The 26441-nt window shown below is 45.6% G+C and overlaps 1 protein-coding gene across 2 annotated transcripts in view; it reads right to left on the bottom strand.

The window, feature by feature from the left end:
- Nucleotides 1-295: 295 nt before the first annotated feature.
- SCNN1B (sodium channel epithelial 1 subunit beta) overlaps nucleotides 296-26441 on the bottom strand; it is a 40545-nt gene continuing 14399 nt past the window's right edge. Inside the window, exons 2-13 of one of the 2 annotated variants that reach the window (XM_032766204.2) lie at nucleotides 22019-22337; nucleotides 20953-21274; nucleotides 18867-19060; nucleotides 14852-14955; nucleotides 14023-14186; nucleotides 12905-13012; nucleotides 7843-7960; nucleotides 6711-6786; nucleotides 6467-6524; nucleotides 3464-3525; nucleotides 2086-2161; nucleotides 296-1539 (exon numbers count right to left, since the gene is read on the bottom strand). In XM_032766204.2, the coding sequence (XP_032622095.1) occupies nucleotides 1162-1539; nucleotides 2086-2161; nucleotides 3464-3525; nucleotides 6467-6524; nucleotides 6711-6786; nucleotides 7843-7960; nucleotides 12905-13012; nucleotides 14023-14186; nucleotides 14852-14955; nucleotides 18867-19060; nucleotides 20953-21274; nucleotides 22019-22329 (1971 nt within the window). In that variant the 5' untranslated portion in view covers nucleotides 22330-22337 and the 3' untranslated portion in view covers nucleotides 296-1161. Of the gene's footprint in view, nucleotides 1540-2085; nucleotides 2162-3463; nucleotides 3526-6466; nucleotides 6525-6710; nucleotides 6787-7842; nucleotides 7961-12904; nucleotides 13013-14022; nucleotides 14187-14851; nucleotides 14956-18866; nucleotides 19061-20952; nucleotides 21275-22018; nucleotides 22861-26441 lie in introns of those variants that run through there. The other variant, XM_032766203.2, reaches the window with a different exon arrangement.

Raw genomic sequence — 26441 nt, 5'->3', positions numbered from 1 at the left:
TTCGTATCAGCCATAAGACCAAGGTCTTACGCTCACCTACCAAGTGTCCTATGGAGATTTTACTATATCACAGCAACCCTGCTCCCCGAGGCAGTCTGCAAAATGGAATCGCAGGGCTAGTGTGGTTGCAGTAGCAGAACTGGCTGCCTAGGGAAGCTGCCCAAAGCTCCACCCGACCTAGTCTTATCCTGTACTAGCAGTGTCTCTTTTTAGAAAGACTAAACGTCACCTGCTGTGCCAGCAGGAAACTCAGCAATGATAGCTGATGGTTTTTGCCAAGAATGATACTGTTAGGTGACCTGCCACTCCACCCATGGTAGGCGTGCTTGTATCTTTATTGGAATCTGAACTGTTTACCTCTAACATATATTAACAAATGTGCCCATCTGCAGGAAACTAATTACAAAAAATCAGGGCAGTGAGCATAGGAGTGCAAACAAAAAGCATACGGGCTCCAGCAAGCAGCCAACACAACTTGTATCTGGAGTAGGTCACTGTTTATACTGCTGGTTAATTGGAAGCAGATATTGAGAGTTGAGAAGACCTTAGAAAAAGATAAAAAGGGAGGGTCACTTCAGTTCTGTTACTTGCAGGCTAGCTGTACAGAAACAGACGAGTGTAGAACAGGCTCTAGTTGGTACTTTTCAGTTTCTAAAGCTCTACCCTGTAGAGCAAAGCCCCTGTCAGACTCTCAAGTCATGGACATCCCAGTCTCTTCCTACTGCAAGCCAGCCTTAGTCTTTCCTTTGTGACTTTCCTCCCATATAATAAATTTCCTGTTGTCATTGCAACAGCCTTTATTCTGGTATCATAGTCCTATACCTAGTAGCACGATTCGTTTATCACAGTCATTCCATGAGAAGCTACTGATCACAGAAACAGCATGCAAATAAGCACTTTCTAGATACAAGTGTGAGTGGGAGAGGAACTTGCTGAAAAAAATCAGTAGTGTATCTTAGAATGGAATAGATTGCAGTATTGAATTACGCCCATGTTATACAGTAAAGTCAATGCCCCCCCCCCCATGCTTTATAGGTGGAATTTCTTTAAAATGAGCTTTGTGGCCTTTTTAGCCCCTGCAGCTCTCCTAATGAGCAGAGCATGCTGCAGAGTCAGTTACAAGGGTCAGGTGGCCAAGTGCAGTGCAATATTCTGTGCTTCTTAACTGGCCTCTACATCGCTGTCCGAGTCAATGCCAGCCCGTGGGTCTACACGCAGGGAGTCATACTTGGGGGGTGGGGTGCCTGGCTCTGGTGGGAGTGCTCCAGGGGAAGGAACTTCATCACAGGGGGTGATGGTGTCCTCATATTGGAACCCAAGATTGGTGTGTGCCTCCACCAGCTCTGACACTGTCGGAGGTGTGTCTGGGTACTGGGCCCAGGCTCGTTTCTGCTTCAGGCCTTTGCACCAGCTGATGATGTTAATTATGGTGATCCACAAAAAGTCAATGATGATTTCTCCAAATTCAATGAGGCACAGCACTGAGCCCCCCATCCAGAACCCAAACTGGCCGCCCAAGCTTGACAGGAGCCACACAATCTGAAATAGGAAAACAAAGTCAGGACCCACCTACCATCGGCCCCAAGAAAGAGAGAGAGTGTGTGTGTGGGGGGGTGAAGTTTAACTAGGTGACTAGCCACACCTGCAACATTTAGCTCAGGCCCTCATGTTGCAGGCACAGAGGTGTGTGAAGGCAGCTGCTCCCCCCAAAGGAGAATTCACAGAGCTCCTAAGCATCACTTCCCCCACCCCAACCAAAGATAAAGGAGGAGGTGGGTCAGCAGCAGGAATGAAGAAGGGATTCTGAACCAGCCTCTAGAGAGTAGTACTGACCAGGAGGAGTTCAGTCCCACACAGCAGCTACACTGAGCAGCACAGCAGGTGCATTTACCACCCAGTCCAGGTGACGGAGACACCTCTAAATACTTCAGATTAATCTCTGGGGAACTGCATGGTCACTGCTTGGAGACTGAGACTGGCAGAGTCATTTCAGTGGGAACTCTGCAGGTATTTGGCTTCTGGAAAAGGCTATGGAAATATGCTCTGGCACGTGTGTTAGAAGCAGGAGCCTGATACTGCACTTACAGTTGTAGCCGCAGATTCTGAGATGGTTCTGTAGTTATACTCTTGGAAGTAAATATTTAGCTTGATTATCCCATTTCTGTAGGACACAAGAATTAATTCAGACTAAATTCTAGCCCTGTGCATTTACTCGACTGTAGTTCCAGCTGGACTCTGGTGCTCTCTGGGAGGGGCTGGGCTTGCATTTGGCATCAAGCTTCCCAAAGCAGCACTAGGGGTGACATTTATAATATTCTTTCTGTTAAACACACAGTCTGGCATGTAGAGGAGGTAGAAATGGTAAGACTGGTTGCTGGGGGAGAGATCTTGTTCTCAGGCACCTTATAAATTGAATCCCTTCATGGGTCAAAGGTGCATTAAAAACAGAGCAGCCTAGTGACTGTATCGGAAGTGCTTTGAGACTCTTGGGGGAACTTGCCAGAAGCAAATTTCTGGGAGCTGATTAGCAACCTTTCCTCTGACTGACATATCTGAATAACCCGTGTCGACTGTTCTGGAAGCAGCCAAGGGATGGGCATAAGCTGTGTGCTAGGGAGGTGTTTGGTTTTGCCTGTGTTAGCATTTTCTGGTGGTTTTTAGAGTTGTTCCTGAGAAAGTGCTGGAGCTTAGTTTTGTAGCCATTTGACACCATTTTAAAAGAGAGTGGTAAAGTTAGGCTTCTAAATCCATATTTAAGAACCTAAATAGGAGTCTGCTTTTCAGAGAGACCAAGCAGCCCCTCTCCCATTGAAGCCAACGTGGGCTCTCGCCACTTCCAGAATTGCCTAACATTGAAGTAAGAAAATTTTGGCCATCATCTTTACTTATTTGTTTCTGCCAAGTCTCTGTCATGGCGGCACTTCCTGATTGCTTCTGCCTCAGTCTCTCAAATCTATTTTATGACTCACATTATTATGGAGTTAGGCTAACTCCAGCGAAGGCCTTGTTAATGTTCCTCTGCTGTTTGCCACAGAACGTGGTCTCTTGCACATCACCAAACCTGGTAGCTAGCTGGTTTTACTTTCATGCTCCGCCAAGCATTATTATTGTGCTACTTCTGTCCATTTTTGCCAGACCTTTTATGGCCAGCCAGCCTCACATTCATTCTCTAATTCAGCACAGAACCTGCAACTTTATCTGTAATCATCCGTTGGGCAAATGGACTTCAGTTGCAGAGAACTTCCTTGTCCTGCCTCAATTTAAAACACCGAAGTCTGCAAATAACCCCTGGCTAACAGCTCCTAAAACTGGGACCCCACAGGGGAAGAGTCAGGGTCACAGGTCTGCTCCAGGCGGTTGCCTCTAGTCCACTTCCCCCTCAGAACCTAATCACATGATCTCGTTCTGCACAATGGCATGATTTCATGTCCATTGTAATTTTCTCTGATCTGTTTTTACTCACCTGTCCAGAGTCACATTTGTTGACAGATCTCTTTCATAGGACAAAATATGGAAAATCCAGTCCTAGGAAATGAAAATTGATTCATAACTGAAAAGGGAAATGTTCTTTCTGGGCCGCATGTGCTCTGGGGGAGGTAAAATACACCTTCAAGGTCCACAAATCGTACACAGAAAGCTGGAACCTCTGGCACTTGCCCATGCTAAATAACCATTGATGTTACACTACATAAAAGGAATTCGTGATTCAGTCAATAGCAATTGCAGATACTTGACTTTCCTCCAGGCCATAGAACCAGGGCCCACAGAAGCAAATCAACAGGAAAATTCCTGCGGAAATGGTAAGAGGCGTAATTGCACAGAGATTCCAATTTTCTATCAGTCCATGTTACAGGCCCTGACATTTTAGCTTCACTGTTCTCAAGTGATCATGAGAGAATGTGGTGAGGTGATTTAGGGAGAGTTTGGGAAAATGGGATCAGACTGGAAGCAGAGTCAAATTTCCATCACTGGAAGGATTTGGGGTCTGAACTCAAGTAAATGAAACCTTCCAAAGGGCCTGTTTGATTAAGTGAGTTGCCTATTATGAGATAGGGAGTGGCAGTGTTTCTCAGCAAGTGGGGCAGTAGATGAGAACTGTCTAGAGCAGGGGCAGGCAACCCGTGGCACGTGTGCCAAAGGCGGCAGGCGAGCTGATTTTCAGTGGCGCACACACTGCCTGGGTCCTGACCACTGGCCCGGGGGGCTCTGCATTTTAATTTAATTTTAAATGAAGCTTCTTAAACATTTTAAAAACCTTATTTACTTTACATACAATAGTTTAGTTATATAATATAGACTTATAGAAAGAGACCTTCTAAAAACGTTACAATGTATTACTGGCATGTGAAACCTTAAATCAGAGTGAATAAATGAAGACTTGGCACAGCACTTCTGAAAGGTTGCTAATCCCTGGCCTAGAGTTTGAACAGGTGGGGGACTTAGGCCAGGAGAAGCATATCCCTTCACAGAAACCTCAACTAAAACTTGATACCCAGTGGGGATGAGTGACAAGTTAACCTCAAATAAAACTAGAGCTCTAAAAATACATGGAGGATAATCTGCATCAGTGTTAGAGAAGAGCATTTAAAGAGAAAATAAAGCCTAAGTACAGTAGAAGGAGAAACAATAGAAGAATCTTTAAGTACACTAGAAGTCAGCAAAATTAGAGAACAGGAGGCAAGGGTGTTCTGAAGATTAGAGCTGAGTAAATATAAAAACTATTTCATGTATGATTAGAAAGATGTCATAGAACCTGTATCTGTTCTGAATAATCACTTTTATTACTCAGATGTTCTACCTAGAAAAATGGGGAAAAGTGACTACATGCATAACGTATTCAACAAATATTATCTTCACAGCTCTAATAGATCTGCTGTCAGTTTAACTCCTGCTTTTTTAGTCTCCAGGTAATTTCCTGGTTGCCCGGAGCGCTGTTCATTGTTGCAACATCGACTCTGTACTGTGCTGATCCAGAGTGAGCTGAAATAGTTAGTGGCTTTTACCAGTGATGACACCAAGGCAACTGTCGGTTCTGCAGAAGCATTTACCAACTATGGAATGAATCCCTGAGTCATTCTCTCAGGTTTGCATAATTGTTCTAACCTGTTGTTAGATAAGCAGCAGCTATTAACATGGGTTTGTACCAGAGGAGGTGACACCACTTCTTCCATTACCTTCTGCTGCTCTCAGAAACCTGCTGGATCCCTGCTAAATCCAGTTCACACTTAAAACTCCCTGTAAAGTCAGCCGTGACTAATGAAATAGGGAAGTTGACAGCAGCTGAGAGCGAGAGATACTTTTAAATACTTTAAGACTTACTTTGATCAAAGGTCTCTATTAACGAGAACAGACCTGGGTCTTGAATGTACACAAAGTAGCGCAGACTAGATGATGTTACACCCATCTAAAATCTTGTCGAAAATCTTGTATGATGATGATGTATTAAACATATAGAATGTGGTCATACAATTAAAAACTTGTCACGTATATGGAGAGCCCTGCACGGATACAAAATTGGTATCTGCATCCGCTCTGCAATCTGCAAACAGTCCACGGATATAAAGCCGCTATCCGCAGATTTGCAGATCTACATGTATACATAAAGAGGCAGAGTTAAGGGTTTGTGTGCAACCTTATTTTTGACATTTCTTGATCTTTGGGTGCTTAACTATGAAACCTGAACATTTATTTAATGAATATATTTATGGAATGTTGAACTTTCACACTGGCTATTCCGTGAGATCTTATCACACTTTTCTACTTCAGACAACTCTTTCATCTAGTACAACGGCGGATGGTTTTTGTTGTTCTCTGCTATTGAGAGAGGGTGAAATCCAATAGGTTCCATGTTGCTTCTCTAGCAGCTTCCAGCTGTTCTTGGGTAAGTGAACTATGCAGATCATAGTGAAGTGCATAAGCTAGACAGGAAATTTATGGTGAAATGGCAAGGGCAAGCCCAAACACAGTAGCCTTCCATTACGGCTGGGAGTCCTGGACCATGTTCCTATTGTATAGTGTTAGCTGGGCAGCTCTGTCCGTGGTACACTGAGCTACAAAGGCGAGTGTGGTATTGATTTGAAAGATGCAGCCATTGTTCTCATTGTAGTTAAAGAACATCTAAAATAATGAAGGGCCGGATTCTCCTCTCACTGACACCAATTTTACATGGTTCTAACTATCAGCTATTCCTGATTTTCACCTACGTGAAAGAACTGAGGCCTTATCTGCTCTTTATAACCAGATACAATATTCCTGGCTCCAATTCTGTTAAAGAAAAAGCTCTCCCTCCCTGTTCCTATTTCACATCCTGGAGAGTCTGTTCTCTGCTGAGTGCTGACAAAGTGTCGATTAGCAAAGAGAGGGAGGTTGCCTAGCTGAATATATTAACTTCAAACACAGAGGGATTCACTTGGGTAAGAACATCTCATTATCAATCTACATTTTAAAAGTTAGAACTTGGCTTTACCTCGGAAGCCTCAGACGGCCAGTCTGCCATCGATATGGTCATCTTGTACTGAGTGTCACTGGAAAGAAGACACAAGATCATTAATACACAGAATTTCTCACTTCTCTTAAATCACCAGAACTTGAGTTTGATTTCAACCCCCCCAAAAAGGATTTTAGATTTTAAGATGATCAGTGTTCACTGAGTGATGAAATGCAGGATTCCCTCCACCTTGAGAGCTGCCAAAGAGAGTTCATGTACTTACTTGCACGTTTCCTTACAAGAGTCAATACAAAACTGCCTGTGTCTTATACTTGATCTCAGTGAAGAATAGCAATATGCTGTTTGGTGAAAACAAAAAGCAAACAAGCCTTTCAGATGACAACTTTGCTGCTACACAAATTTGCATCCCCTTTAAGCTTCTGGTTTTTTTGGAAAGCCATTTAAGCAAAAACAGTTCAACTCTTAGACAATGTAACTTTTTGCAGATTGATTCTGCAGCACTGTACTAAGTAAGATGGATCTTCATCACCCCAGTATGTATCATGGGCTGCCACTTGAAACAGAACCTCATTGAATATACTAATGCATCTTGTTTTACTACAATCCCTTTTCTGTGAATGTCTGTCACAAGAGACCTGCAGCACTCAGAAACATTCAGAGCAGACACAGTTATGCTGAGGATTGCATCAGCTCTGTGCCACCTTGTACTGAAGGGGGGGAAAACTTATTTGGGGATCTGTACAAACCCATGGAAAAGTGCTGACCTTTTCGGGCTAGTAGACCTGAAATACTGAAGCTGGTGGTTTCTGTTCACTCCATAGACCGGAGTAGAAAACCCTGTCATCCCACGTGGTGTTGGTGTTACCAGCTGGCCACCCCTGTGTGAGCAGCCTTCAGCTAAACTGCTATGGAAGCTGAGGTTTCTTAATCTGATGCCAGAGCTAAGAACTCTGCCTCCCTCCTCACTATCCACCTGGTTAGCAAACAGAGTCACTGCTGAACTCATACAAGCAAAGCCTTTAATTCAGTTACTTAAAATGCTCCTGACCAGGGCCGGCTCCAGGCCACAGCACGCCAAGCGTGTGCTTGGGGGGCATGCCGCGGGGGGCGCTCTGCTGGTTGCTGGGAGGGCGGCAGGCGGCTCCGGTGGACCTGCCGCAGACATGCCTGCGGCAGCTCCACCGGAGCCACGGGACCATCGGACCCTCCGCAGGAATGCCTGCGGGAGGTCCACCGGAGCCGCGGGACCGGCGAGCGGCAGAGCGCCCCTCGCGGCGTGCCACTGTGCTTGGGGCAGCGAAATTGCTAGAGCCGGCCCTGCTCCTGACAGAGCCCTGTGCGTTTCCAATCCCTTCCCTGATGCATTATGGGGCCTCGTTACTTCATGTTCTTACCCCAGTCTGGATCATCTTCATTGTTGCAATAATTTACCCCTTCAGGTAATGGAAACAGATAGTGACCACACCCACAATTTTCAAACATCTGAGCTTGGAAACAGGAGCGCAGACAAGCCTGCAAAGAGGAGACAAGGAGCCATTTAGAACTAGGACATGCTCTCACACTGATCAATATATCAAAGAGTGCAGACACCGCTCCCAGAAGCCTTCCTACCAGGCTCCCAAAGGGCCTATTCTTCCTGCAATAAATGGAAGATTTTGGAGACTCATGTTAGGAAAAGCTAATTTAACTCAGGGAGCCAGTTTTGCTGGTTTATCAAGATGAACTGCACTGTGTGACTTGAGGCTGATGGTTCTTCCAGGTGGAGTGATAAGCATGATACAAGGGATTTTTGTCTTTAAACTGCAGGTGTACAAATCAGAATGCACTGGCAGACGTTGGAACTGTTTGGTTTACAATTCCCAACTGTTAAATCTTTGCTTTAGAACTTCAGCTTGCTTTGCACTTTTACTGCTTTGATATCTAGTGATCTCAAAGCTCTTTACCATGGTGAGTAAATGGTAGTAACCCCATTTAACAGGTGGAATAATTGAGTCTCAGAGAGCTTAAGCAGCTTGCCTCTAGTCACACAAAAAACTGATTATTTAGGATTGCTGGGGAGTTATGTGGGGTTTCCAAACTCAAATAAAAAGTTAAACTAAACCTATGGACCTTGACATTGTTTCTTGGTCTTATTTTCCTTTGATTTATGAACGTACATGGATAATACTCCTGACTAGGCGCTGGACTCCATTTTTCAAAATCCTTCTAACTTCTATTAAAATGTGAACAATTTAAAAGTTCTTATAGAGAGCAGCTCTCAGAAAGCTGAATTTTCTTCCCCACCCATCCACATCCTTCCCTTGAGACAGTCATGGCTGCAGCTTACCCTATGATCGAGGGCTGCAATGTTCTGATTAGCTTTTCAGTCTCAGCCCATTGTGAAGCAGAATGATGCCCATAAGACATTGGACTGGGATAATTGATGAAGGAGCGAGAGAAGAAAGTGGAGACTAAGAAAAGAGAAAAATCCAAGACCTCCAGCTGAATGAAAGGTCATATCTCCCATGCAATAGGAAATGTCCTCAGACTTTACTAGAAATCAGTCACAGAGCAATGAGAGAGGTCGCTTTTGATGGCAGGTCTTTGAACATCCCTTGGGAGATGTGCATTACAGATGGACTGAGGCAAAATTTAGAAACCTTTATGCTAAGTATTGATGGTGTCATTTAAAGTATCTGCTTAGTTAAACATTGAATACATATTTTAAAATGAATGTCAAGGGGTTTAATTAAAACATTTATGTGAAGTTAGAAATGTGAAATGCCGCCTCCTCCATCTAGCCCATTGCCCTGCTTGGGATGGGTGTGTTAGTTGCCAATCCAGTTGCAAGTGCCTCAAGCAAAAGGCCTTCTGCTGTTTTCCGTAGAAAGCTGTTCCACAGCAGGCTGGCCTTTATCACTATTAGGAAATATCCCGCAGTTCTCTTGTATCCCACTATGCCTCGTTACAGCCTCTTGGAGTGTTAGCCTTTGTTTCTATGAAAAACACAATATAAAGGCTAAGCAAACAGTCCTGGTTTCTCTCCCTTCTTTGATTCTGAAGCACAAGAAAGGCCTGGGGCAAATTTGCATTTCCATATAGTGAAAGCCAAACCTGTACTTTCAATCTCAAATCTCAAAAGAATTTATTTCACTTAAGGAAAACAAGATAATGAAAGAACAAAAGTGAAGCCTCCATGAGAGAGTCACATTTTTGTGTTTAGTTCCTGTCACAGGCATCAGCAGTTGTGCCTGCCTGTCTCTGCAGAAGGCAGCGTTCTTAGCCGTTTAAAGTTGTAGCACACCTAAATCAAAAGATAACATTTGTACAGCTATGTAGAGCAGAGATACCTTTAACCTCTCAATACCTATAAAACAGCAGTAATCCTGCTGTTTCTCGAAATATTTTCCCATCCAGAACTGTGGTAGGGGTTTATGTTGCAATCCACCCAAGACTGTAGTAGTTATTCTAGCCTGATTACCCTCCAATATTCTAGCCGAAGTAGCATGTGAAGTTTCCACTGATTGTTCAATAATCCCTTCTGAGTTCAAAGCACATCCCTGGTGCACTAGCGTAAGGATTACATTACAACTCCACGCCCATTGTTCTATAATAAAAGGATTTCAGTCAATCATCAGACACACAAAAATCAATTATCCTCTCAAGACCAAAAATGAAATTCTTTCCTTATTGACACTATGTAAATATCACAGTACTCCTTAACAGGAGACCTGCAAAGGCAAACATTGGTTTGTGCCTTTTGGTGTTTTATAATGACAAAAGGTCAGTAAAGTGTGGAATTAACAAGCTATATATTGTCCTGTTGCTGATTTAGCTAAGAAATATCAGGACTGTAGAGGCTTGTCATCCCTTTTCCTATTGGCGGACTCTAGAGAGGCCCCAACTATGGCCTGGGAGCTTTCTCAGCCCTTACTTGAGGGATTGGGGCACCCTGAATCTTAAACAAACAAACAAAGATACCTTTTCCCCAACTGTTTATAAGCTGTGGAAGAAACAGGTGTTATCCAACACAAGTAGAAATTTCAAACTATCCAAATAAAAATTCCCTCTCCACCCCCTCAGGCAGGACTTCTGGGTATCTGTGGAGCCCTAATTCTTGTTGTCAGTAGTGTCTTGTAAGAAAACCAGAGCAGAAAAGACCTGAATATGGGATGTGGTCAAGCTGGATAATTTCTCTTTAAAAAATGTTTCAAGCCCCCTTTATCCTTCATAAAGAAGCAAAAAGGGTCTCACACCCATTTTCCCCCTTTGCGAGTCACCTTTAACACACTGGCTATGCCCTACGGCAGTTCTCACCTTGCCCCGCCTCCAAAGCAATAGCCCCTAGACAGTCTGCGAAAGCAGGAGCAGCACCAATCGTCCACAGCTTCTCCTTGCCCGCTGAGTCTGCACTTGAGGTTTCTATCTGTGGGCTCTTTTCTGTTGTCTAACGACAACGTCTGCAACGCAGGAGGCACAACTTTCATTCGGCATCTCATCCTCTAGCAAACCCGTTCGTTGTCCTATGCACAGCTCCACCAGGAGGGGTGTCCCCTAATGAAGTCTGACTTTGGGATCACTGGAAGATAAGCCCCTTTCACTCCCTCTGTAGATAAGGCACAAGGACGTTCAGTTCCTTGAAAGAATCATCGGTTTTCCTATAGGCAGTAGGGGCCCCCGGCAAGGATGCCTCCATTCCTTCCCCTCCAACAGCTACATTTCATGGGAGATGTCTGATTTCACGGTCTGTGACATGCTTTTCACAGCTGTGAATTTGGTAGGGTCCAATTCCTATGGTAGCTGTAGAGGTAATTTATAACTACAGAGATTCTGGGCCATTTCTGCTTGGTTTTTGTTCGGCCCTGATAGAGTCGTGCTCAGTGCTGCAGGCTGTGGACACCCAGTGGCCTTTGAGGGGGGGGTATGGCAGACACAGCATTTAGGATGGAACAGGAAGGGACACTTTGAACACTGTGGCTGGAGCCACCCTATTGCTGCCTTTGCTCTGATTTCAGGGTGGACGGGGGCCTCCTGCAGTGGGGACTCTACTCTGGGACACTCAGCCCCGAGACAGAAACTGGGCAGCACTGTATCGACAAAGCTCATAAGCGCTGCCCGGCTGGACCCTGCTCTTCACCAGCACCAGTGTCCTGAGTTTGTGCTCTGACGTTTTGCAAGGACACTTGTCCCCTAGAGCTCCCAATCTTCCTAAGGCCCTAGGACCTCCTGCAAACAAACAAAAACAGCACTCGGGTACTTTCACCACATTCATTTTGGTTTTGTTCTGGCCAACAAGTTCTCACATGGAGTCTTGTCCATCTTGGTATTTCTCTCATTTACAGGCCCTAAAGGCCCTTTGCTTTATCCATTGCTGAGTTTTCCCATTACTTTACTGCTAATGCACTTATTTTGGTACGTCACATTTTGTTGCACCTTGCAATTTATCTGGGAACTTCTGCCATTTCCCCTTTACGGTCTGACCCCTTCATCCATTCAAGTTCACCCAACACTTTGCATGTTCTTCTAAAATACACTCTACTGGAAATCAGTTTATGTTTTGTACTCCTTTTCTGTTCTCTCCAATCCTCTTAACAGCTTTTATCTGGCAGAGACAGACATGCAAGCCTTTGGATGCTTGTCTGAAAGTAAATAAATGGGAGGAAAATTGGGAGGGATCCAATGAAAATGTACAAGTATCAGAGGAGTAGCCGTATTAGTCTGGATCTGTAAAAAGCCGACAAAGAGTCCTGTGGAACCTTATAGACTAACACATGTATTGGAGCATAATGTATCTGAGGATGCAGAGATATTCTAGACTCATGTATAATAATCATCCATGTCTCCTGAGCTCCCACAATCTCTTCCCGGGACCAAAAGCACAACAAAAACAATTTGCTTTTTCAGTTTATAAATTTCTGCTTTGCTTGTAAGTTGCATTGATTGGAATTCTGTGCAACCATAAGGAATGTTGCAAGCGAAACTTGCTAGGCTACCGCTTTGCAGAAAGCTACAGAAAAGCAAATCAAATAAAGCTTCCGACTGGATAAAGTGAAAAGAACCATCTCCAGCATGTCTCCACCCTGCTCAGCAATCTGTGTAGTAAGACTGAGTGACAGAGAATTACACTGAACTGGATTCTCTGAGCAATTTAAAAATTCCTAGTGGCTTAATATCACTTTGAATAGATAAATTGTTAGGTTTTGATCCTGCAAACATGCACATGAGTTTTCCAACTGACCTCAGTGAGAACAGTCATATGTATGAAGTTATGGACATGCATAAGTGTTTGCAAGATTAGGGCTCTCATTTGTGTTTTTAAAAAGCGTTTCTTGTGCTTAGTTCATGCTTAATGGTTATTCTAGAGATTCTGATCTCTTATGTTTAACTTTCTTATTCTCTAGAATCGTTCATATAAATAAAGAATTTAAATAGTTTAAAATGTTTTTTAAAAATTGTTTTAATTAATAATGCCTTTACCTGTATGGAGTAGGAGGTGTTATATTCGTTATAAAGATTTTTTACAGGGACATCTGACCCATTCATAGTGCAGTCGCTGTAGGGATAACCCATCCGCTCAAGTTCATCCTGAAAGAAAACCAAACCCACCAAATATTTGTATGTTGTAGTCATAGTTCCTTTCTGTCACATGTTTGTTTGGTGCAAGACCCTTTCAGACTCACAGATCCTGCAATTTCCCCGATCTTTGCAGTGCTGGAGAGGCTATAATATCCACAGGTTACAATATTCAGGGAACATCATCTTCAGGAAATATATGGAGCTGAACTGGAATTCTTTGGTGCTCAGGAGGAGCCTGGGGCTTCCTGGATTACACAGCAAGGACCTCCTCAGAGCCCGCTGCTCTGTGACCCCATCTGATTGTCTCCTGGGGAGGGTTAATGGCAGATCCATGGGTTCCACCCTGTCCCAAACCCCGAGTTCTAGGTTCCAGTGACAACTGCATTATTGCCCACAGACAGGAAGGGGAGGATTGAGTGAAAAGCTGAGATCTATGATGAGGGGGTTGTCTTAGCCACAGTCAGTGCATGGCAAAGGCTGACAGAGGCACAGCCAGCAAGACCAGTACCTTATTCCCAGTACCTTATTCATTGAGCGTACAGAAAGAAACCTGACACCTGCTGTCTGTATAATTCTAGGAAGACTACGATGATAATGACAATGATACAATGCTCTTAAGACTAATGACAGGGTCAGTCAGCACGTGCAACATTCTGGTAACTGCACCTTAGTGAGAAGCAGGGGGCAAGAAAGAGCTGTCCAGCCCCAAAGACGCCATCCAGTTACCTTAGCTGCAGTGTTAAATGTCACTGGACTCGCTTAGCCCTGCAGCTGCTGACACATGGAGGGAAGAGGCAACAATTACCTAAGCTGTGGCTTTTGGCTTCGATAAAGCAGTTTTCCGGATAAGTTGCATTCAATCTTTCATAAACAATGTTCCAAGCCGTAGCTAGTGGATAACTTGACTCTTTTGGATTGAGCCAGTTCAGCCAAGACTGAAAACAAACTTGGCTGCTGTCCCATCAGATACCGGGAGTATTGTTCTCCAATGGTTTGTTCTGATGAAATGTCACACATACCACTAATACGCCGATAGAGGTTTCTGTCCCAGACATGGCATAGATGCCCTGGTCTTTAAGAAACGGGAAACTCTTCTGCTCATGCAGCATAAGCCTGGCCCCAGCAGTAGATGTGAGGTAGGGAATGTAGTCTTGTTGGCTGATGTCCAGAATTAACTTCAGCCCTATGGGTACCAAACACTATATTCAAAACCCCAAACTATGAAGTGCAACATTTCTATATAAACATGACTGTTTCAGGGAACTCTCTTACTATGCAGGGAAATCCCTCTCTGCTGAGAGAGGAGAACAGACCCTTCATCCTCAGATTGACCATTGTTACACTTGTTAATGCTTTGGCTGAGTGCAAGAGTCTTTTTCAATGTGTGGGAAGGAAACACCTGATTCTGTGGGTGTTTCCCCAAGTATTCAACTGAGATGCACTTTTCTTACAGTCATCCCATTATTCCATGTTCTATCTTTTGCCATTCCATATGTAATCCATATCCCTCTGTGGGGTTTACCCCCTTTCTAATCCTGGCGGTCAGTTATCATTTCCCTATCCATCCCTTGTGCCCCCAAGAACTCATTCATAAGAACATAATGGCCATATGTGGTCAGACCAATGGTCCATCTAGTCCAGTATCCTGTCTGCCGACACTGGCCAATGCCAGGTGCCCCAGAGGGAATGAACAGAACAGACAGTTGTCAAGTGATTCCATCCCCTGTCGTGGCCCTAGATGATACCATAAATTGGCCTCTTCATAAACTGTAACAGAACTCGTTTGCTGCAGATGAAACCTTTCCCAACCCTCCTGTTTTCTTTGTTCCTTGGGGTTTTAGTGCTTACCAAACTCTGCTCCTGGGTTGGAAGAAATCAGGGCTTCCTCATCCATTCCCCAGTTAAAGATGTAGCAGTTGCCATGGTCAGGATGATAGATCTGGGTGAAATTTCTGTAAGAATCATGCACAATAAGGTGTGATCCTCTACGGTGGTAAAAGAATAGGACTAATTGATCACGTTTTGATATCCTGCCAGGGATGTACAGTTAGCTTGTTTATTTGCTGTGCACACAAATACAACAGTTTCTTTTGGGATGTGATGCTCAGTTTTTAAGTGGCACAGTTTCAGCCAAATTGCTTTAGTGAAAAATAGCAGCAGCAGCAGCTCTTTGTGGGACTTCAGAGGAACTTGAATTTTTTTTTTCCATTAATTTCAATGGCAAGATTTAATTTTTTCCAATTGAATTTGACAGTGTCGCAGACTCATTGTCCTATAGAAATCCCTCCTACGTCTGAGACAAGCATGGTGCTGGCTGGAAAAGGGAGCAATGCCCTAGGTGCTAGATCAGAGCTTCAGGTAGGTGGAGGTGCAGTGTCTTTAATGATGTGAATTCTTTCAGTGCTCTTCACTTACAGGACGCTAAAGCCTGTGAGGAGGCTTAAATGGTGTCATGGATATGTTGTGCTTAGCCAAAAACCCAAACAGAATTTAGCCCAGGGGTCGGCACATTTCAGAAGTGCTGGGCCAAGTCTTCATTTTTTCACTCTGATTTAAGGTTTCGCGTGCCAGTAATACATTTTAACGTTTTTAGAAGGTCTCTTCTGTAAGTCTATATTTACATACAACAATAGTTTAGTTATATAAGTAAGTAAGGTTTTTAAAATGTTTAAGAAGCTTCATTTAAAATTAAATTAAAATGCAGAGCCCCCCGGACTGGTGGCCAGGACCCGGGCAGTGTGAGTGCCACTGAAAATCAGCTCATGTGCTGCCTTTGGCACCCATGCCATAGGTTGCCTACCCCTAACTTAGACTATGGTATTCAAGGGCCTTGTCAATACAGTATTTTCCAGTTTCAGTGGAGGCAGACTGGGAGAAGGGGATGTCACACATTTAAACACAGAACTAAAATGCAGGTGTTTCCTCTGGGAAGGGAACAAACTGCACAGGAGATGCTGTGACTTGAGCCTCAGTTGTGCCTAAGGTGCATCCAGTACCTCTAGAAGCACAGCCGTTGTGAGCCCACAGCATGGGGCTAGCCAGGGCACATCTCCTCTGGGCAGGTTAGTGCCACTGGCTGTGCTTGCGTCAGGGGGGCACCAGCTCTGACTTTGCGCAGAGGGCAAAGCCTTCTTGTAGCACTACCCCCCTTGCTCACCTGGGCAGGGTATAGACACAGTCTTGCCCACAGAACTGGCATCTCAGAGGTACGTGCTGTACCGTGACGGAAGGGAGCCTGCCTGTGATTTTCTATTGAATGCTACAGTGTGACATAAGTGTGGCACACCCAAATAAGTGCCTGGCTTAGGGCTGTGATAACTGACTTGCCCCTAGGGCTGTGATAACTGACTTGCCCAGTTTGGATAAATACCCAACTGTTTGTTTATTGGTAATTCTTGTAACGTCCTGTACAGAGCAGTACTCTGGGAAGGGCTCGTTACAGCCTAGGCTGGAATCATATTCAGTTCTGCAAATACAAAGGGTTTGTCAGTCACAAGGCATGATGAGGGAAGAAGTGTATTATCCAGCAACCTGTTAGGAAAACGTGTGTAACCAAGGGCTTGCCTTTGCTTGAGACCAGTACACCGAGCCACATGCTGCGCTCCAGGGTTAGTTATTCAGACAAACTCTCAAAGGAGCCAGTTGGGCTCCAAAGGTGCTAGGTGCCTCTGAAAGTCAGGTCGCTTATGTGCTCGGCTTTAGGGTGTGAAGTTTAAAGAATGGCCTTAGTTCCTTGTCCGTGGTCATGAGGAGTCAGTGACAGAGCTGGGACTGGGACTCTTCTTATCCCCTATCCTGGGTGCATATCGCCAGACACACCAGTAGCGGGTCAGAGAGAAGGGACGACTGGACAATTAAAAGTTGCTGAGCTGAGCAGAGCACCTCTTGGAAGTCGCCTGGCACCAAGGGAAGTTAGTACATTCTCAAACACAGATGGGCAAGTACATCTGTCATGTGCATTGGCACAGTCTCTCCTCTGTTAGCAGGTGGCGCCCCCACTCTTGTCAATATAGGTTCCACTCTGAGAGCACGTGGAGGATAATAACGAGTGTTGGAAGACTGCAGAGCGGACATTTGGTGCCCAAGCGCCCTGCAGATTAGCAGCTCTCATGAACTCCACTGATACCCAAATGGTAATCAGCAGCCTTGGGAATATGCCCAGGGCAAATGGCTTTGTTGCTGACAGGAAGAAACAGTGACAATGCCCAGGCTTTCTACTTGGTACACAGACACACTAGCATTGTTCCATACTGGGACACTTGGTACAAATAAGACCATGACAGAAGAGTAATAAAGTCTCTGTGCTTATGTTAGTTCCAAATCATCCAAAATGATCCTCCACCAGTAACCGCAGGTGCATTTTCAGTGACTCAGTCTGTACAGCTGGAAGAAGGAAGATGAGAAATGGCTACGGGTCTAATCCTGCAGCTGTGAAGAGCACATAGGTCTCACTCATTTGCAGGGGAACATGGAGCAGTGTTGATATTAACTAATCCATAACCACCCTGCAGCCCATGGACATGTCAGCTCTTTTGCTCCTTAGGGTCATTTCTATTGATTGACGTGGATATTACACATAATATAAATATTACAACTAATATTTGCCAGCAAATTCCTTTGCAATGCTACTGTTCAGAATTAAATTGATCTCAGTTACCCAGACTTTACCAGCTAAGCTGTAAGTGTTCACTTCTCAGTATGCCAATCTATACATGGAATTAAAGTGAGAGCACTATCAGATTTCACCAGTAGGGTTTTTCTAATTGTGTGTTGGAGCCTGTGGACAAGAATGAGACACTATAAGCAGGGAAAGTGAACAAACTCAGAGCAAATAAAGACCAACCTGAACCTGCTTCTAGAACTCAAACCAACCCCACCCTGAGAATATTTTACTCTGCCACTGCAGCTGGGAAAATCCTGCGGGATACATTACTCTAGTGTTAAGTAGGGAGCATTGGCAATCTCATGATTCACTGAGAAAAGCTTAAGAAAAGCAGCCACCCCCTTGAGCTGCTGAAGCCGATCACAGTAGCTTTGTCCATCACTAATTACCAGTCAGGCGAATGGTCTTTGAGGTTGAAGTTTTTGAATTGAGGTGGTTTTTTTTTTTAATTAAAAAATATTCTGCCATAAAGCTGATTACATGCGTTGTTTCCCCTGCTGCACTTCACTCTCGTGAAATCGACTCAAGTAGAGACTCTGCACTAGCTGGGATCGCAGAGACAGAGCTGCAGCACGAACTGAGGTGTCTTATTTTCTTTTTTAAAATAACTAACTACTTTGGCTGGAGGCTTTAACAGGGACTGGTTACAATTTAAACCAAGTGAGATCCAGTAACACTCCAAATGGGGAAGCTGCGATGGTAATACCTAGTTCAAGCTTAGGCCATTTCATAATTTGGTTTGAGATTCTGTTTTGAGATCCCTGCTCCATTCAGGCTAACAAGCACCCAGCAACACTGAATGGATTAAAGCCAAACTGCAATTCACTGCTGTAAGCCGTGAGACGTGTGTGCTGTTTCTATTACAGATTAATACAGACTTCTAGCTGAACATTTTTCTTTGCCTTTTACGGACTTGATTCTGTACAATGAAAATATTTAGAAAGACAATAAAAAGAGCAGGAATCACACCGCCGTGTGAGGCCCTGGCTTGTACGTGATTTAATAATTTGTAGTAGTAGTAACTATTCCTATTTCCACAGCATCTAGGAGTCTCCATCATGGACCAGGACCCCATTGCGCTCAGCATTGTACAGACACAGGAGAAAGTGGTCCCTGCTCTGAAGAGCTTCATACTTCTTCTGCCCTGTATAGTTTCAAGCGACCCTGAGAGTAAGCAGAAGTTCGGTGGGTTCCACGTACCTGTAGCTGCAGGGCTCTGCCCCATACAGACATGCTAGGATCATGTCCTCTGGCTGGTAGCCCATCCTGATCCTCTCTTGCAGCGGGACTTTAGAGAGGATGCTAGTGGACTGTAGAATGTACCATTCTGTCACCGCTTGGGCAGCGCTGGTGAAGTTCCAGTAGATGCACTGGGGAGTGTCCTTGTGGGGGCACTGAAGACACATGGAGTTAGATTTCAATGTGTAACTAACAGACAACGAGCAGGCAGCTGGCCTTGTGTTCAGAGGGATGGGATAATCTATGGGCTGGAGTAGTGACTGTGGCCCTCTGTAGCATTCACAGGGTATTGGGGTCACAGCATACATGAATGTAAATCCTGTGGCCACCCCCCAGCCCACTCCATTACCACTGCCCGCATGGCATTTGCATGGCTGGCATGGAGGCCCTTTCTGCAGAGCAAGGACATCTAAGTGCAGCTCTGCCCATGGTCCCCAGGGCAAGGCTTCAGTGGACTGGTGTATCTAACACTGCCCTAACACCACAGGTGAATTTCACCTTGGAACCCATCTGCTGTCGGTTGCACCTAGCTCAGTTACCATGCGGCCCTGCGCTCCTCCCATGGGGTGGATAGCGGTGTACTCAGGAGCTTTCCGGGTGCAGGAGCAGAGTCCAAGCAGACCGTCACTATGCAGCACGCTAGCATGAGAGAGATTTACACGCCAGCTTGCTGTGCACTAATTGTTCATCCACACAAGCCTTGAGTGTTTGATCCTGGTGGGGACCCTCAGAACCCCTAATGAATGACTGCAGCCAGGGTCCTGGGTGTGTCACTTGGGGCAGGATCAGGCCCAAAAGATTAGAAGTGAAACAAACTGGTTCTATGCTGGTGTGATTAAAAAATCTCAAACCTAGCAGCCCCCCAGTACACCGGCGAGTCCTATGGAACAACCCTCTAGAGATGCACCAGCCTGACGGAGCAGTCCCCAGCCATGCACCCAGTGTGTCCCTGTGCGGGAAATCATTTGACATGGGGTTAGTGTTCAGTTCCCGCCAGCTCTAAATGGAGAGAAAATGGCTGGAAGTGATGCACTGAGCTGTGCCAGGGTCCCTTTGTGAGCCAGCCCAGACCACACGATGCAGCTTTTCAAGAGAGAACCCTGGTGGAGAAACAAAATCCAGAGGCCCCATTTGAAGCCTCTCTTGGATGGAGAGAGCCCTGCGATGGGGTGTTCACCCTGCACTTGTCCTGAAAGGGTTAGTGAAGGCTAAGCGGGGGGAGGGGGCGGATAGGGGGGCTAATGAACCCAAGAAGCCACAGCTGATGGGAATCAGGTGGCTAAGCAATCCCCGGACTGAGGGAGGGAGCCCAGCTGAGGAGGAATGAACTGAGCTGGGACTATAAAGGCAGGAAATTGGAAGCATAAGGGGCGGCTGCTGGGAAGTCTGCAGTTGCTCCCTGGGAGAAGGGAGGTGTGTTTTGGCTGGCAAACCTGGGAGCCAAGAACATAGGACAGGACTCATGGAAAGGCTGTAAGATCTAGAAGGCAACAGACCTTGACAGCTGGCAAGAAGGCCCCAAGGCTGGGACCCGCAGTAGAGGGCAGGCCTGGGTTCCCTGCCAGCCACAGAGGAAGTGGCACTCTGAGGCAGCGAATGGGAAGACTGCCTAGGCCTGCTGGTGAGGAAAGACTTTGATATGCCAGAAGGGGAACACACGTATAGTGACCTGGCCGGAGGGCTGAGTCACGAAGAGGCAGTAGCAGCTCGTGGAGCTCAGACCCAGAGGCAGACAGATGGTGTGTAATGGTGGGAAGCGGCGGTGACCTTGTGAGCTATTCCCCGGAATGACCAGGAGATGCCACCTTAGCGGTGAGTGGAGCCCCCATCACAAGCCCTATCTGCCTTGCTCCCAAGGTCTAACTCTATTTATTCTCTGTACTATCATAGCACCCAGGAGCCCCGGACTTCAACCGGGACCCTGCTGTGCTAGTGCTGTCCAGAAACAGAACAGAAGGACAATCCCTGCTCCAAGCAGCTCACAATGTAACGTGTCCTCGAGCGAAGTGCAGAGCACGTCCGCAGGGAGCCATAAACCTCCACTTACCAGCTTCACTGCCACTTGGTGTTTCTTCGCTTCTGACGTCACGTTGGACAGGGCAGGAGAGGAATTGTTGGGTTGGGTTCCTGAGCCACTTTGGTTGGTCTCAAAGAGATCGATAATGACGGGATGGTCTGGGTCACTTTCATCAATCAGAACCAAGGGGATCTGGTTCCAGAGCTTCAGGTCTAACCTCTGAGAAACAGTCTCACTGGAGTTTAGTGGGGGAGCTGAGATTGCGTCCCCGTGCTTGGACTGCAGAATCCTTTCCAGGGCTGCCTCAGTGAGCTCATCCAACTCTTTCAATAGATGCCTCACCTTGGAGTATCTGAAGGACAAAGAGCAGTTAGCAGTTGCTGGGAAGGTGGCAGTGGCTTGCAGTAGATTGAATTTCTATAGAGAACACGGGCCTTAGGTAGCTTCATAAAGAGTTACTGAAAAATGAATGCAGTCCATGTATGAAGTGTGATCTATGCTAGAACGTGTATCCTGCCTGCCAGACCCTGGAGCAAGAACCAGATATAGAATTAGTGAGGCGCTAAACAATCAGTGTTTTACTGATGACTTGCTGTGTTTACAGAAATAATGTCATTATCTTTCAAATAACTCATGTTTCTGGGTCAGCAGTGGGCTAACACCCAGGAGCCACTCTAGGAGAAGATATAAAAATCAGCCCACTCATTGTGGGTCTGCTCTGAGTTTTGGGAGACAGACTGGGATGGCCTTTACACTTAGGGTCATGTCTCTGCTCTGTCATATTGATGTAAATTTAAAGTATGTCCAGTGAAGTCACTGGACTGCCTGATTTCACAGGAGCTACTCTGAATTTACATTGGAGTAACTGAGAGCAGATATTGGCCTTTCGTGGCACCCAGATAATGGGGTTGGGTTGCAGAAAGTGTTTTCATTCATTTCTTTTGTTTTCATTTGCTTAAGAGTTTGCTGAATGACAATGCACACTTTCAGAAATCCCGCATCTTTGCAATTTGAGATGGAAGAGATTTATAGCACTAGGCCCTGGAAATGTCCCTGAGCAAGTCAGCTTCACACTTGGTGCAGACAGGGGACTCACTTGTAAGGACTGGCATTGCAGACTGTGACTGCTGGGAACTTCATGGTCTTAAACCCTATAGAGAGAGATGAACTGACACTGTAGGAGAGGTATGTGTAAATGAGGATCCCCCATTGCCAGAAGACGAGAGATGCGAAGAGCAGAGTCAGGAAAAACCAGATGACTTTCTTCTTTGGCCCCTCTCGGATGATGCGCTTGGGTCCATGCGTGTTGGTGTTATCGCAGTACCAGACCAGCAGCTCTTTGTATGTGTATCCCGGCCCCTTCTGGAGACGGTGCAGCACTCTTATGAAATACCTTTTAAAGTTCATTGTAATGCCTGTGAACATGCGGGGGAAACAGAACTGGTTAGTCTTAGGCAGCAGGATTTAAATTACTTGCTGTATTCTGCTTGTAAGAGTCCTTCCCATGGGACGCTACCCAGCAGGTACCTTCAGCCTGTCTGGTAGCTCTCCAGGTGGGTTTCACAGATCACAGGGTAGCGATCCCACCTATGCCCTAGCGGTTGTGGTCTGTGTTGCCAGGAGGGAAATGTGAATGAGATTCTCAGCCTCTCACTACCTGTGTTGAAAGAGACCTCTCAACCTCCCACTGTTCCGCTCCAGAGCTGGGCCTCCTCCCACAATACTGAAAATCCTTCCCACCTAGACATGAGTAACGGAAAACATGCAGTTATTGAAAGGCAAGTCATACTTGCAAACCCATTCTGAGCCTATTACAGCCTACACTGTGTAAGATCCTTGGAGAAGGGACCTAGGGTGACCAGACAGCAAATGTGAAAAATTGGGACGGGGGTGAGGGGTAATAGGAGCCTATATAAGAAAAAAACCCAAAAATCGGGACTGTCCCTATAAAATAGGGACATAGTGGTCCCTTTAGGGTGATCAGGTTTTGTCTCGAAGAACCATCATTCATGGCGCTGTATGAACATTAATATATGCTACTACTGTAGACCAACCTTAGTCTTAAATCGTTATCAGCTCTAGGTCTGTTTAAACTGCATAACTCTGAACTGGTTTAGAACAGCAATTAGGCTAACTCAGCTCAACTCTCAGTGTAGAAGGGACCTAAAGGGATTTGCCTTGAAATGACTGGGGAAGAAGTATTACCAGCTCCTTGGGCATCAGGTGTGTCCACCTCCCGAAAGGGGAGTAGGAAAGAGGGATTTGGACACAAGTGTTCTTTTTCAAGACTAAAAATATCAAAGTAGCAAGGGGTGCCTGCGAGAGAAGGGACAGTAGGTTTATTTTTTTCAGATTCCTTTGTTTTAAGATAGTATCAGTACATTTTGTACTGCTGATGTGAAGGATGCTGCATATTTTGGATTGGTATTGTGAGTACATGGTACATTTTTATGCTGCTATTGTAAGTCGAGAATGCATGTTACTAAATCTTTATATCCCGGAGCAGAATTTCACAACAAAAGAGAGATCTAGCTAAGTAGAAAATCGTTCAGAGGTTTAAAATGTAGAACGTCAGGATTGAAGACCCATGTTAAATATGGTATGAAGCATACTGGGAACAGTAATACTGAAGGTGTAAAACTAGAAACGTTTCAATATTCAGAAGAACAAATTCTGCTTTTATGCAATGTTACTCTTACTAAATGTAATCCCATGTAAATAAAATATCAAAGGAAAGTTGCTCTACAGGTTGCTGGGGTGTAGGCCAGGCACTCAGATCTCTTTACACCTCTAGAATGGGAAGGCAATACAGGCTGATTTCATTCGGTTAGATGGTCTTTTTCTCTTGGGCCTATTTGGTGAGATGACTGCATCAGTCTGAAACCTTACCTCGCCAAGCCGAGGAACTGGATAGTAACTGTGTACTCACACAGGCTCAGCTGTTTATGGGAGTGGGTGAGGACACCTTCCAAATCTGGCCTAGACTACAAGTGCAATGAGTTTGATAAAGATTGAAAATGATTCACTGACTTTGTGACGTCTCACAGCTTCATGCTGAGCGGGAGTCAAACTCCATCTATCTCCAGTTACTCACAGCCCCATGATCCTGTGCCATGCCCCAACAGCTCCTCATCACCCAGGATCAAATGTCATGAGACCCAGATTACCTCTTCCCTAAGGAAAACCCATGCGAAGGAGCTCTGAAGGGGAGGAACCCTCCCGTCCCTCCCTGCCCCCCCCCCCCCACACCTTTGTGCAACCCTATTGGCCAGTTTGTAGTCACACAAATAACCTATAGGATAAATGCAAGAAAAATCTGATGTGGTTTTGAGTTTTGGAATGACACTTTCAGCTGGCTACAGCTTGGGCATCTCAACCGAAAGGGGAGGAACACCCCCCCCCCCCCCCACCCACCTTGGCAACAGGGCACACTGCCAGACTCATATCCAGCTTCTCACCACCGTATCCCAGGTCCTTTTCTGCAGAACTGCCACTTAGCCAGTCAGTCCCCAGCCTGGAGCAGTGCATGGGATTCTTCCGTCCTAAGTGCAGGACTCTGCACTTGTCCTTGTTGAACCTCATCAGATTTCTTTTGGCCCAATCCTCCAATTTGTCTAGTCACTCTGGACCCTATCTCTACCCTCCACTGTATCTACCTCTCCCCCCAATTAGTGTCACCTGCGAACTTGCTGAGGTGCGGTGCAATCCATCATCCTCTCCAGATCATTAATGAAGATGTGGACAAACCAGCCCAGGACCGACTCCTGGGCACTCTGCTTGATAACGGCTGCCAACATAGACATTGAGCTGTTGAGCCAGCAATCTAGCTGGCTTTCTGTCCACCTTATAGTCATTCATCCAACCCATACTGATAGACCAGACTAGCTGGATGCCCTGGATCTGCTTTCGCTCCGCTGTTTATTCACTCTTCTCATTGACCAAATAAGAATTTGAAATGAGAGGTGCAGAGTCTGGTCTTGTTTCAGTTCTAAAAATCCACCACTGAAGGCATCCTGAGCTCACGCAGATCTGTGTACCAATGCTCATTTACTGAGGGCTTGGCTTTATGGGAAGCTGCCTGATCTCAATTGTGTCTGATAATTTTGAGATTCAACTTACCCTGAAATGAACATACACACAATTGTCCTGCTCCTGACTGCTTGATGGGAGATTCCCCTTCTCCTTTCCCACCACTCACTGTCCTTTCTCCCTCCTGATCTCTGCCCCACTACATTCTCCTCTTTGCCCCACCAGTCTCCCAACTCCCACCTGTCCCCCTCAGCTCCCACCCTTTGAATCTTCTTTGCCCCTATTCCTTGCTGCACCTTACTGATCCTAACCCTACGGTTCCTCTGCCCCCTTCAGTCTTCCCTGGTGCCCCACTCCTCTTTCCTACAGCCACCCTCCTTACTCTACTAGATTTGCTGGCCCCCTTCATGTGCCCTTTCGCACCCCCCTACCTCCCATGACCTGCTTCTCCACTGTCCTCCTTGTCCCACTGCCTCTCGCTGCCTCCTGACAGCGCAAAGGAGGGCTGTTTTTATTAAGCCCAATTTCTGCATTAGTCCAATTGGAAACATGAGAGGTAGCATCCATCTTTGCTAAGGCAGGCCTCATTGCTGCCTGCAAAGGCATTTTAATTGAGGACAGTTTTGTGCTTCAACTCATTAAGAACAATAGAGTGGCAACCATTTTGAAAAAGGGCAAAGCTGTGCAAGTTTTCTCCTAATTATCCCCAGAAGCTTTAAAAAAGAAAAACGCACATGCAACTCTGCTACTTTCTCGTGTGTGTGTGCACTGATGGAAATGCATTCTGCTGGCCACCTATTTGGAACAGCTCACTGAGATAACTGTTACTGTAAGAGGGGGCATGGATTCCTTTCCAATGCTTTCTCCCTGTTCAAGTAACTTGTACATTCCTGGCCAGATATTTTCACTTCTCTTGCTGCCGTGGTTAAAATGTATCCACAGCCCTTCCTCTAACCCTCCTCCCACATATAGCCCATCAAACCAGCAGTGAGGCTACCATAAAGTTATTGCAGCCTAAACCGAACATTTTAGCTAGTCCTCTTGTGCGAGGGAACTTTCCTCTTTCAGGTCTCAGTGGAAGAAGCTGGTTGGAGTCCTGTCAGCACAACTCCAGCAACTATGCCACCAGAAACACAACAGGAGTTAGTGTGGAGTAGTCTTCTGTGCAGAGAGCAGATCTGGGGCGATGGGGGCTAAACTTGTGCTTGGTGTTGGGTCCATGTGGGGACAAATCTCTCCCATCCCGACACACACTCCTCAGTGAAAACCTTGGGAAGACAACACAATAGAGTTTCTTCTCCCAACCCCTCCTGTGGGTATTTCCTGGGAGGGTGCAATCAGACACACTGAACTAAGACCAGGATTCAGACAGTTCCATCAGAAAGGAATAATGCTCTGAACTCTGAAATAAATGGTAAAGAGGGCTTTAAGAACAGATAAATTACAAACTCAACCCTTGTTAGCTCACTTCGACTAGAATGGAGCACCTC

Source organism: Chelonoidis abingdonii, chromosome 9 (genome assembly GCF_003597395.2).
Source record: "Chelonoidis abingdonii isolate Lonesome George chromosome 9, CheloAbing_2.0, whole genome shotgun sequence".
Lineage (NCBI taxonomy): Eukaryota > Metazoa > Chordata > Testudines > Testudinidae > Chelonoidis > Chelonoidis abingdonii.
This window is presented reverse-complemented; position numbering and strand designations above follow the sequence as displayed.